Here is a 13593-nt window from a genome sequence, read left to right as displayed (position 1 = left end):
AATTAAAAACTTTTTTAGCTCAATATACAGCTATACCGCTACTTTACCTCTTACAGTACTGAAAATGCTTATTTTCAGCTGATTACTGACAAGAAGAACTCGAATCGTATTTTGAATGCCAATTTATTACAACAGCAATGCAATTGAAAGGCTAATATACCGCAATGTGCAGTTAAAATTGCCAATAAAAGGATGATTTACTGCAAATGTTAGTACCCACTGGTTTTTTGGGTAACAGCCTCTCTCAGGCATTGATTCGAAGATTCGAAAATACGATGGCTGGCTTGTTAGGCCAATCAATGTTGTGCCTCTCTCTAAGCCAGCTAGGTGCTAGGAGGTCTGCGAGAAATGATCTACAGAAATCTATCCATTCCCCAAATCTTAGGAGATACAAATACAAATTTGCACCAGGGGTGTGAGGGTAGATCCGATGAGGGGAATAGAAATAAGACACGGTAAAAGTAGCCACTTTTCAGGCTTCGCAGATGCCTTTGATAGCAAAGCTAGGAATTTTACGACAGCGAAGGCCAGACTGAAGGCGGAGTCTAAGGAGGATTCGACTAAAACGGTGATGGCCAAACTGCGGGCCGCATGTGGCTTTTGGAGATGATCCGTGCGGCCCGCGGACTGATCTGAAAGATGGTGGACTTATGAGAAAAATTTGTGATGGCATAGGAGTCCCTGAATTTAGTCGTAATGCCTCGTGCATGTTGTGAATCTGAATGCTTTGCGGTTTAAATCTTGTGGCGATTCCTAGAAAATGTGTTTTGTTGTCGCATATTTTACATTTTGTTATGCACAAGAATGATTTAATTTGGACCGCAGCATGCCTATGCCTGGGCACCACTGCACTAAAACAAATGCGTCGAAAACCAAATGCATAAAAGGAAGAGGCTCAAAGTAAAAGAAGCGCGCCTCTCGTGGATAGTAGCCGTTGATGGCGACAAACTAGAAGTGATAGATTAATCTTTGTATTTGGGATCGCTTGTGACCGCGGACAGCAACACTAGTAACGAGATCCAGCGGGGCATCCAAGCTGTAAATTTGGGCTACTTTGTCTTTCGCAAAAACACGCTTGGGAAATTACCGAAGAGTGGCCCAAGATCGGGTTGAATAGAGACGACTGCTTGAGTACAGTACAGTATGAGTCACCCCGGCCTACGCTGATGGCGACGTAGGTGCGATGAGGTAATTGTGAGTATGAGGACTATTATTTGGGCAAGTCTCATAATATTCTGACTGGTGCCAACTTGCAGTAGAAAGAGGGTTTTACAGTCCCAAAGAGTGACATCCAACCGCAATGCTGGCTCGAATAGCGCGGACCTTGAATGCATCATGGAACGCCATATTCTAGGAGAAACGAGCTAGAACGAAAAGCTGTTTGCAGAGTTTGATAGCATGCACCACATGATAATGAGGCTTTATTTTCGGTTTTTGTTTTGCCATCTACCATCTACTGAGGTCATTTGACTACAGCGCTCAGCGAAACACAATTCGAGGAAGTAGTGTAAAGGGCAATTGTAGAGTTATTTATTATCTACAATATTGTTGAAGAATGCATAGTTTTGTCGTTTGTATTAACGGCGCCTTGGGGTTGCTACCCCGTTTGTAGCAAAACGAGCACCGCCCAGTAAAACTAAATTGATATGTATAATGTGCATCACATCAAGGTCCATTCTCATCACTATAAGATAGATAAATGACTGAACGCCTGTAGTTTATTAATGTCGTTTGCACGTATGAAGCTAAACAATTTAAATAAAATGAAGAACACTTAGCTCGGCTTGTCGATTAAATGGGAAAACACCGCGGCAACTACAACTGTAACTGCAGTAACTTTTTTCTTAGATTCCAACCGCGGCAGACACTCGCGTGATTAATTTTGTTATGTTTGGATTGATATCTTTTGCAAGCGCCTTCTGCACTTGCTTGATCGCACTGGTCGCTGCTATGTCACACAGCGAGATGTCCGTTCCACCGAAACTAGGAGTTTTTCCCAGTTTTGAGCTAAGAGTTTTTAAAATTTGTTTCTTGTCTTTTACGTTCTGTTTGTTGATCAATAGGTAACAGGCATCAAGAATAGAATCCACTTCGTTTACGTCTTCTTGTCGTTCGTAATTAAATTCGCTTGGACCGCAGCGAGACAGGAACCGGAGTATGTTGACTTCGCCACATATGGGTACGTACGCGGTCGGCGAGGTTATCATTTCGGTATAGGTTCCAACTGAAACGAAATCTCCGTGAAAAACTGTTGTCTATTGTTGTTTCAATTTAATTACCATTTTTCCATATTAGGGTCACCTTAATGCATGGAAGTTTTTCGTCGGATGGCTTGTGGCTAGTGATAATGCTTTGAAAATTAATTGCTTCTTCGCTGAGTTTCGAAATAGTTGAATGCGTGAAGCACTCAACGGTCAGATTTAGCCGGCTAAACCAAAGTTTCTGCAAGGCTAGTAAACCGTAGGGGATGTTCTCCGGGCTAGCATTCACTACAAAATCGTGCAGATAGGAAAGCTGCATGGAAAAGAACGGTTATTTGTAATTGACTTAAGTTTATCGTAGATTATTTACGTACGTTGATTGGTTCTATTTTCTTAACTAATTGTTTAGTCGACGCGCTCTGCGAAATCGTGGAAACCGCGGCACTTGGTTGTGCTGGTTTGTTACAAAGTTTTAAGCCAGTTCGCATCGAATCCAACTGTTCGCGTAGTTCAGCCAACTGTTTTAAAATTTTTTCTTGTTTAGACGCTAGTACTTGAATCTCGGGTAAGTCCTCCTGATTTGAGAGAAGAGAACAGAATTTAGTAAATGATACTGATGAAAATAAGATTACTTTTGGCTAGTACAGTTTAGCTAAAGCAATGCAAGGGGAATATTTTCATTAATCACACCAAAGAGTAAACCGAATAAACCAATAGATAATAAAGCTACATGGCATAGACTTCGTAAAGAAAACTACAAAACCTTTAACAATAAAGTCTTAAGCTTTTTGGATAAATTATCCATAAATACCGTGCTGTTGGAAGCAACCGGTGGTTGGCTGCTGCTGGTCACACCGATAATATGCTTCATCGGATACATGCAGGTCGGTAATTCAATGTCCACCGGTTTCAGGATGGGTTTCAAATCGTACATCTTGATGCAACTTGTGGGTTAGCAAAATGAACACTTTGATTACACTCCGTTGTGCGATAAAAAGTAGTAGTTTTCGTTAGAAATAACACACTCAGGTTAAATCTCGATATTTTGCTTCTTAGTTTTTTACCATAATAAGAAGTTCACTTAGAAGATAACCATGAAAATTTGCAATAAATCAACAACTGGAAATCTAACTAAAAATCCGCACGTTTTGCATCATTTGACATTCTGTGTTCTGTCAAAGGGTCAACACATCATCGTATACGGTTATGAAAAGTAATCCAAAAATGGAAAAAATCTAAACATTCAGAGTAAATAGGGTATGGTATACATTGTGGACAATGTGTTTTGCGGAGGTCCATCATGATGGTAAATACTTATCAGAGCATGATACGGATCACATTTTCAGAATTTGATTATTTGACAAACTGGACAATTTTTTGGCAGCATGATGTGAAATATAACATGCGGTTTGCGACATGTTGCTATAGTTGTTGGTCAATGTTGGTTCTGTTGCCACCTGAACGATCGGAATATGTTGCCATGTTGCTTGGAAACATCGGACAACAGTTTGAAAAAAGTTGCATGCCATATGTGGCCAAGCTTAACGCACCTTTAGGGAACAGTTGGGAACGAGTCCTGTGAATTATACCAACCCTATCCCTATACTCAATATGTTTGACAGTAGCCAACATCTACTGCCGGCGCCGGTATTATTCGCAAAAATCTGGCTAAAATTTGAAAATACCATACCCATCTGTCAGCATACTGGCTTTGCGGAGTGAAACGAACAGAACGTATATATAGCGGTGTCAAGCTGATGTTGACTGCAAAAACATGGCTGCCTACTGTGTTACCTGACTCACTGCGCATAGCGTTGTATTCGCGGTATCGTGTTGGTTCGAAAGGTTTCGAAAAATATCGCCCTTGTATCGAAAATATCGTTGATTTTGATCACTAAAAATAACGTACTTAAACGTTATATTGCAAGTGCTAGTAGTACGCAATAATTGTATTGTGAAACTGAATTGTTATTTATGCAACTTTTTACAAAGTTAAATGCAATAACAAAAGCACAACTTATAAAAAATCGGTTGTTATCGATATTAGCTACATATGCGTTATAAACGAATAAAACGCATGGTGACGTTTTATTTCAATAACACGCATATTCGCAGTGAGTCAGGTAAAACCAGGGGGGATCTATCGGTAAGGAATTGTGAAACTCACATGTGAAGGGGCAGGCAGGTGACCATAATTTTCAATGCCGCTCTTGCTACTTTTTTTCTTACCGATTTGCTGCTCTTACCTGTATATGTAGCTTCCGAAAAGTTTATTAGTTTGTTTTATTTACGCTAAAAAGCAGATAAATCCATTATCGGGATCAAAACAATACAAACGACAATTGCGCTGCGTGTTTGGGTTTAAGTTTCTGTCAACTGCAGCAGACAAAAATAGAGTTGCGAGTCCCTTGGCTCGAAATCAATCACACGCCGTTTGGTCCATGACAGTACAAACGTCATGGACCAAACACCATCTGCGGTAACGCACACATGTATGGAATCTGACAGCAATAGATCCCCCCTGGGTAAAACAGTAGCATGACCGTGGTCCTGTGACTTATACCGACAAACTTAAGACATGAAATTCGGCATCAAGCTAGTCGGGCTAGTCGTCGTGGTTGTGTGAGTGTCAAACGAACGTTAAAACACTTGTCATTTGACGGCTGTATGATTCAGCTCGAGCTCAGTGTTTGATTGCGAAGCTCGGTTCAGGTGAATCGTTTACATGCAAACATCATTAAAGATTTAAGTTTTTCGATATTTTCGACAAGTTTTCTTTCAAAAATTATTTTTCGAATGTCTCATTGAAAGTGAAAATGCAGCTGAACATTTTAATAACATTTATTATAGCTTTCATCTATGGTAAGTATCAGTATACAGGTTTTCAATATCAATCACACACCTTGCTAGACACGCCCTCCGCTTGCTCTGCATCTTTGTGGCTGAACTTGTATCAAAGGGGAAATGGAGAAAACAGGTATGCATTAATAATGGTGTTTTAATTGCAGTCGATGCCGCTAAGGATTCCAAATGTGAAATTCCAAAAGTCCTGCAAGGAACTTGGTTCAGTTGGGAGAAGGGCAAATCTACGACAACCACAATTGATGCATGGTCATACCAGCGAGGTGGTGCAAGGCTCGAATGCTTGGATAGTATCCGGAATGGGTCAGACCATACGTTTATCTTCAAGGGCAATGCCGACTGCTATACCTGTTTGAAAGCGTTTCCGCGTACGGTGAACGTATTGGAAAAGTTTGAGAGTAGGTGTCGGATGGATTGGGTTTGACCAGGATTAATAGATTTTTTTCTTGATTTCAGTTTCCTGTGTAACTTTGGATAAAAATGAAGAACCAACAATCGAAAGAATTTGTCGAGGGCTCCGACAAGATCAACAGTTGATGACCCTGTTTAATAAGAATTTTGTTCCAATAAGTTGTCGGTCTTCCCTGGAAGGAGTATGGCAGTTTGCCTATCAGGTAATATGTCGCTAGTAGTTATTGGTTAGCGCTAATTGTTTAATTTCCTATTTTAGAACCGTTTCCGTTTTACTGGAGAATGCGATAGCCAAGATGCACGTATTCAGTCATGTCAGACTCCGGGCACGCAATTTTTGATTCAGAATCAAAAATTCAATATTACCTACCGCCAATGTCAGGGCATGGACGGAACGTTTAACGGTGTGGTGGAATTCAGTTGTCTGGGAGACTGGTTTATTGGTAAGAACCACTACTTTGCCGTTGTGAATACTAAGGAATCCCGAGAGGATGAAAAATATCGTTGCTTTCTGAAAAATCGAGACGATGATCTGTATATCGGAGCATCGATTACGGCGGAATGTAACACGTTGAAAACGGTGGAAAAGTCTCCCGAACGTTACCGAGTTACACCGGTAAAGTCGGAAGTTGTGGAACCAGGTTGCAGATTTCCGCAAAATTTCACCGGTGATTGGATTAACACAGCCAACGTCGATGCCGAAGTAATGATCAACGAAACACACATAATCGAAACGTACTATCCCGATAGGGCACGTTACCGTAGAACGGTATATGTATGTCGCGAGCAACGTGACACCAGGATCATGATGGCCCGTTTAACGGTTGATGGTTGTCAAAAAGATTTCATTTGCTTTGATTTCGTTCCCCGGCACCATAATGTGATTCGGTATCGAAGAGGATTAGCAGTCATCAAGGACGATTTCAGCACAGTTTGCTCGTGGGTACAGTTTCCGAACAAGGAAGAGTGGCGATATGATTTGTTCTTGGCCGCAAAACCTGTCCCTGTGCGTTGTCCCGTGGCTGGCAAGTTTAACTTTACCCAAAAGGGAGAATCACCCTTCAAAACGAGAATTCTTGGTGGTGTAACGCTTAGTCCTCGACCGGATATTCGCTGCAAGCAAAATATTTCCGATTTCTCCGTGTGCGATACCGATCAGAAAGAAATGGCCATCGATGCCAATTACTGTCTGTCGGTAGATCATCTTGGTCGCCCTGTGGATATTTATAGCGATCCTGATTACCGTATGAAATGTATTGGCTACTGGCAGGAGAATTTGAGATCATATCTCATCACCTATGACGACCTTGATCCGCTGTCCAAGTATCGTTGCTGGGTGTACCAGCGAGCTGATTTGAACCGAGTTCTGATGTCACAAGCTGTAGGTGCATTCTGTAACGTGAAGCAGGACGTCACCTCATGGAACTATACGGAAGGAGCGGTAGTAGCCATCGATATGTTCGAATACGAGCGTGAACGTGATCAGTGTCCAATGCACTTCGACGACGGCTCGAATCCTTGGCAGGGGACGGAGAATTACATAAAGGTATTTCCGTGGTTGATTTACCGGAGTGCCACCAACACCATCGGTGCCTCGATGAATGCGTTTGTGCTGTCGCTGGCGGCATTGTTGCTAAAGTTGCTGTATTAGGAAAGCAGTATTCAGTCCGTTAGCAAATTCCAGGGAGCTTAGTATCGTTCCAGTAGTAAGGATCGTTATTATTGAATAGTTCATATCACAGTTTCGATCGAAAGACTTAGTTCGACTCAGTGAAATGTTCATTTGATAATGCCGACGTATTCTAAAATAGAATACCCAACATTCTGATTCGAACGAAAAATCGATATTTCGTGTTTAAGAATAACGTCTAAGGAAAAAACAAATCTCATGTTTTAGAAACCCGTCCGTCCAGAGTTCAGGTCATAGAATAAGTGTACACTCATGTGCCTTTTAAGAGTATTGCATGTTATAAGGTCTACCAAGTAATTAAGGCATTTTATTGACAATTGAGCATTAAGTCGTTTAAGTCTATTGTAAAGTAATAAAACTTTAGGAATATATTTGATTTAATGGTTCATTTTTTAATAAATTTTAAGTACTACAATCGAGTAATTTGTATTTAGCTTAGCTTAGCTTAAACTGCACATATCAATGGTTGCACTCAGTGATTGATCCGAGTCAGTGAAATTGCACAATGAATCAAATGAATGTGGTTGGGAGTGACCGATCATTCTCACTGCAAAATTCAGTGACTCGTTATTTAAAGGATCAATAACTGCTGCTCCAATCGAATACCCTGGGCATGGCATAGCCTTGAGGATTGCTTAACTGCAACCAGGTCCCAGGGCTGGTCTGTATCTTTACACAAATGAAAGATGCACACTAGTGATGCCAAATGTGGTGAAGCCTACCAAAAGTATTTTTGAATCAATTTATTTGGCAGAACGTTGAAAATAGTAGCAGTACGTTTGAAGATTCGATTTACGAATCTTAATTTACATACATATATCTATTTTCTATTGCTTCAGGGCTTTTGGTAAGGTTATTCACAAAGATATTACCTTTGACTTGGCTTGCCCGAATCGCGAATTTTAATCTATCCAGGGCAGTTGCCCAAGGGGTTTTCGTCTTTTTTTCTTTTTTCAGTTTGTTTTCGCTGGAAGACCAAGTAAATGTCGGCAATCTAAGATGACCTGAACAAGAAAAGAATCTGGAACAACATGACAACAACAATAATATAGACCAATAACTGATTCAGGTGATGTGACGGGCTACAGAGAATCCAGGTAAAGCTAACAAAGAAAAAGGCAAGAGAAAGGTAAGCGAACCAGTGATATTCATAATTTATAATGTTTTCTAATAGGTTTAAATATTACTAAGTTTATTATTATTTTTTTAGCGAAAAACATAACATAGTTGCATACTAAATGAAAACTTGCCTAGAAGCGGGTGTTAGATTGGTCGACAGTAACTCAAAAATTCATTAATACATTTGTCAAGCAATTGAGTTTTCTTGAAGTTTTCAGAAGTATTAAGCGAACAAAGTTTAGATTTACGTCAATGCAATGCGTATACTGCCATTATGCACATATCAAGTATGTACACTGTTAATGGAGATATGCGCATGATGTTAGTAAAATAATATTTTAGTGGGTGACATTACCTCTAAAGACTCAAAAAGACAAGATTTAAAAATTCTGAAATCCTACAAAGTATCTTAAAATTGATGAGGCATTACCAAATTCAAATCCGTTTCCCGACTTGTTTCTTAGTTAAGAAAGGAGAAACGTTCGACGTGACGTACCTACTCATCTGACCTTATCACTCGTCTTCAGACTCATATTCAGCCACCATGCACAACTACATCGCACTACAGTAAACTTATTTTATTTTCGAAACCTATCTAAAGACAGTACTGGCCAACCAGTGTTCAACCGGCCAACATAGGCTAGTCCGTCTGGAGTACTGCTCTGCAAGATAGAAGTTAAAATTTAGTTTTTGGGTTGAGCCTTGAAAATCAAGCTGCCAGGCAGCTCCACATCAACACCCCACAAAAAAAAAAAAAAATAACTGCTGCTCCAGTCGAATAATTTGTATTTAGTGGAAAAACAAAGATACACTAAAACAAATTTATGATGGGATTCAAAATGACCTTTTTTGTATCTTGCGAGCAAAAACTTACATGTGTTCTTGTGTGCCTTTCTTTTTTCTCCTTGTTTAATTGGTGTTGTATCTATCTACCGCCGTTCTTTAGCTTTTGCTTGGGTTTTTCTAAGCAGTTAACTTTCCTTCTAAATAAGAGTGGTTATTGAGGGTCACCAGATTGAAAGTTCTTGTTTCATTTATTTATTTACTAGCTGACCCGACAAACTTCGTATTGCCACAAATTAACCTGTGTTGTACATAAATCATGAATCTCGGATGATCTTTGTCACTATTTCGAGTTTTGCAAGCCCCCCAGTGGGCGGCGCTTCCGCCGGCGGGTCACCGGCAACACTCGCGACCGGCTCGTCCTGAATGATCTAGTGTTACTATAGATAGTTTTTGTGGTCTTGTTATTGATTAATGTTTTATGGAAGAGTCTCGAATTTCTCGAGTTGGATTAGTTTTTGAGTTTCGCAAAAATTTCTGTTTTATTTGTATGAGAGTCCATATCCCCCTACCACAGGGGTGAGAGGTCTCTAACTATCATAAAATAAATTCAAGACTCAAAAATCTCCTACATGCTAAATTTGGTTCCATTTGCTTGATTAGTACTCAAATTATAAGGAAATTTGTATTTCATTTGTATGGGAGCCCACCCTCTTAAAAGGGAAAGGGGTCGTAATACACCACAGAAAAAAAATTCTGCCATCTAAAACTCTCACATGCCAAATTTGGTTCCATTTGCTTGATTAGTTCTCGAATTATGAGGAAATTTGTATTTCATTTGTGTAGAAGCCCCCCCTCTTGAAGTGTGGAAGGATCCTAATTCACCGTAGAAAATATTTTTGCCTCCAAAAACCTCCACATGCCGAATTTGGTTCTATTTGCTTGATTAGTTCTCGAGTTATGGGGAAATTTGTATTTCATTTGTATTGGAGCCCCCCTCCTAATGTGGGAAGAGGTCCTAATTCATCACAGAAAAAATTATTGCCTCCAAAAACACCTACACGCCAAATTTGATTCCATTTGCTGGATTAGTTCTCGAGTTATGAGGAAATTTGTATTTCGTTTGTATAGGGCCCCCCTCCTAAAGTGGGAAGGGGTCCCAATTCATCATTGAAAAAAAAATTGTCTCCAAAAACACACATATGCCAAATTTGGTTCAATTCGCTTGATTAGTTCTCGAGTTATGAGGAAATTTGTATTTCATTTGTACAGGAGCCCCTCCTCTTAAAGTGGGGAGGGGTCCTAATTCACCATAGAAAATTTTCTTGCTCTCGAAAACCTTCACATGCCAAATTTGGTTGTATTTGCTTGATTAGTTCAAGAGTTATGAGGAAATTTGTATGGAAGCCCCTCCTCTTAAAGGGGAGAGGAGTTACAATTCCTCTTATAAAGAGGGGAGGGGTCTCAATTCACCATAGAATAAATTCTTGTCACCAAAAAAACACCCACATGCCAAATGTTGTTCTATTTGCTTGATTAGTTCTCGAGTTAGGAGGAAATTTGTATTTCATTTGTACAGGACCCCCCCCCCCCTCTTAGAGTGGGGAGGGGTCCTAATTCACCGTAGAAAATTTTCCTGCCCTCGAAAACCTTCACATGCCAAATTTGGTTCCATTTGCTTGATTAGTTCTCGAGTTATGAGGAAATCTGTATGGAAGCCCCTCCTCTTAAAGGGGAGAGGAGTTACAATTCCCCTTATAAAGAGGGAGGGGTCTCAATTTACCATAGAATAAATTCTTGTCACCGAAAACACCCACATGCCAAATTTGGTTCTATTTGCTTAATTAGTTCTCGAGTTATGAGGAAATTTGTATTTCATTTGTATAGGAGCCCCCCTCCTAAAGTGGGGAGAGGTTCTTATTCATCATAGAAAAAATTCTTGCCTCCAAAAACACCTACATGCCAAATTTGGTTCCATTTGCTGGATTAGCTCTCGAGTTATAAGGAAATTTGTATTTCGTTTGTATAGGACCCCCCCCCACTTAAAGTGGGGAGGGGTCCCAATTCATCATAGAAAAAAATTTTGTCTCCAAAAACACACATGCCAAATTTGGTTCCATTTGCTTGATTAGTTCTCGAGTTATGAGGAAATTGGTATTTCATTTGTACAGGAGCCCCCCCTCTTAAAGTGAGGAGGGGTCCTAATTCAACATAGAAAATTTTCTTGCCCTCGAAAACTTTCACATGCCAAATTTGGTTCCATTTGCTTGATTAGTTCTCGAGTTATGAGGAAATTTGTATGGAAACCCCCCCTCTTAAAGGGGAGAGGAGTTATAATTCCCCTTATAAAGAGGGGAGGGGTCTCAAATTACCCTAGAATAAATTCTTGTCACCGAAAACACCCACATGCCAAATTTGGTTCTATTTGCTTGATTAGTTCTCGAGTTATGCAGAAATTTGTGTTTCATTTGTATGGGAGCCCCCCCTCTTAGTGGGGGGAGGGGTCTCTAACCATCACTAAAACTTTTCCTGGCCCCAAAAACCTCTACATGCAAATTTTCACGCCGATTGGTTCAGTAGTTTTTGATTCTATAAGAAACACAGGACAGACAGACAGACAGACAGACAGAAATCCTTCTTTATAGGTATAGATTTATTTATTTATTTTGTTTATACCAACAGAAAATTTAATCTATCTAGTACGAAAAATGTTTAAAATGTTTCCATGAATAGTTCTTCGAGTTAGGTGAAAGTCGAATCCAGTTGACACTTGGCTGAAAACTCGTTGTATCCCGACGATGGCTGCAGAATTTTTCCTTCAAAACGGCACTAGGAGGAACATTCTGCTGCGACGAGGTTGCGGTTGAGCTGATGGACTAATATGGCTGATCGGCCCTCACCATCCTGATATCAACTACAAGGATTGCTTGGCACAGATTTCTCCTGGTTGCTAGGGTATCCAGTCCCATTAGCATTCGGCGCGCTTCGTATTTCGGTAGCTGGAGCGGGTTGTTCCATGGCAGGCGACGGAGGGCGAAACGAATAAATTTGCGTTGTATTTTCTCTAATCGATCAACGCCGTTGAGATAATGGGGATTCCAGACCGCCGTACAATAATCCAGCATCGAACGGACAAGCGCGCAGTACAAATTCATATACATTATTTGAAGAATTTGCTGGTGAAGCTTTTCGCAGTTCTCATGATTAGGCCAAACTGCGGGATGGTTTAGCAACGATGTAGCTAATGTGCTGCTTGCAGGTGAGCTGTGAGTCAAAGAGGACTTCCGGGTCCTTGATGTCCCAAGCAACATTTGTGTTGTATAGCAGCTTATCAAGCGCTTGTTCCATTGATTTTAGCTATACAATAGTTGAATAAGCTACTGTTAAACAAAAATGTTTGTTGGGGTAGGACTCTCTTTTAATCAGTACACCACCAAGATGATAGTTGAAAAGGATTGGTTGTTTTTTCCTAGAGAACGACACAGCTGAACTACAGAGACTATAGATTACAGAGCCGCCGAGATACTCAAAAAACGCTAAATTTTGAACGAAAGCGGAGAGTTACCTTTATTTATGATAGTACTCTCCGTTTTGTTTCACAATTTAGCGGATTTTGAGTGTCTCGGCGCCTCTGTAATCTATAGTCTCTGTAAGCTGAACACTTGCTAATAAAAAGCACCATTTTATTTTCGTTACACCATCTAAAAATGTTCTCCAGTTGCTGTCGCAGGAACATGGCGTCTTCTACTTGTTTGATGAGCAGCCTTAGTGAAGATCGGGTAACCTACCCCGGTGGCTTGTATACCAACATGGAACGAGGCACTGTGTTGTCTCGGCACTAAAAGATGGCAGCCATCATGAGGCTCGGTAGCGTGGCCCTAGTAAGCTAACCTACCGGAATCTAACACACTACGAATAATCAAGGAAATTCGACTCGGAACAATCGGCATGGACAAATGCGATGAAATAACGTCGCGGAATACCTTGGTACCTGGAACTGCAGATCGCTAAATTTCGTGGGTGGCGACAAGGTGCTGCTCGATCAGTTAGGACCGCAAAAGTAGCACTGCAGTTGATTTATCGCAAAGACGAGAAGGTGTGAAGGATCAGTGGTGGCAAAGCTCAATTTTACCAGAGCGGTGGAGCGACCAACGAGCTGGGAACGGGTTTCGTAGAGTTGGACGAAATACGGGATCGCGTAATGGACTGGAAAGCGATCAACGAGAGTATGTACCTGTTGAGGATAAAAGGCCGTTTCTTCAACTACACCATCATAAACGTGCATTGTCCACACGAAGGTAGACCCGACGGCGAGAAGAAAGCGTTCTATGCGCAGCTGGAGGCAACGTACGACAGCTGCTCTCGACGGGACATCAAGATCATGAATTCATGACCTATGATAGATCAGAGAACGGGTTCCATAGTCTGCACACCGTCATGAACGATAACTGTCAGCGATGCTTCAACTTTGCAGCTTCCCGAGGCTTGGTGATCAGAATTGGGGAAAGAAACCCACAAACTCAGCTG

At 40.8% G+C, this 13593-nt stretch overlaps 2 protein-coding genes across 3 annotated transcripts; one reads left to right on the top strand and one right to left on the bottom strand.

Annotated features, from left to right (window-relative positions):
- Positions 1 to 1505: 1505 nt before the first annotated feature.
- On the bottom strand, positions 1506 to 3345 carry LOC128737041 (probable aminoacyl tRNA synthase complex-interacting multifunctional protein 2). 2 transcript variants are annotated; one of them, XM_053831588.1, is made up of 4 exons: positions 2965 to 3135; positions 2576 to 2776; positions 2280 to 2514; positions 1506 to 2224 (listed from the first exon to the last, which is right to left on the bottom strand). In XM_053831588.1, exons 1-4 carry the CDS (start codon positions 3133 to 3135, stop codon positions 1845 to 1847), a joined length of 987 nt encoding a protein of 328 aa, XP_053687563.1. In that variant the 3' UTR covers positions 1506 to 1844. The 2 variants fall into 2 exon arrangements, with proteins under 2 accessions (XP_053687563.1, XP_053687562.1); XM_053831587.1 differs by having other exon boundaries at positions 1514 to 2224; positions 3013 to 3345.
- Positions 3346 to 4905: 1560 nt separating this feature from the next.
- Positions 4906 to 7568, top strand: LOC128734892 (uncharacterized). The gene is made up of 4 exons (XM_053829289.1): positions 4906 to 5063; positions 5210 to 5461; positions 5520 to 5677; positions 5734 to 7568. The coding sequence occupies exons 1-4, from the start codon at positions 5018 to 5020 to the stop codon at positions 7123 to 7125; spliced, it is 1848 nt and encodes a 615-aa protein (XP_053685264.1). The 5' UTR covers positions 4906 to 5017; the 3' UTR covers positions 7126 to 7568.
- The last annotated feature ends 6025 nt before the right edge of the window (positions 7569 to 13593 follow it).

This window comes from Sabethes cyaneus, chromosome 2, assembly GCF_943734655.1.
Source record: "Sabethes cyaneus chromosome 2, idSabCyanKW18_F2, whole genome shotgun sequence".
Classification (NCBI taxonomy): Eukaryota; Metazoa; Arthropoda; class Insecta; order Diptera; family Culicidae; genus Sabethes; species Sabethes cyaneus.
This window is presented reverse-complemented; position numbering and strand designations above follow the sequence as displayed.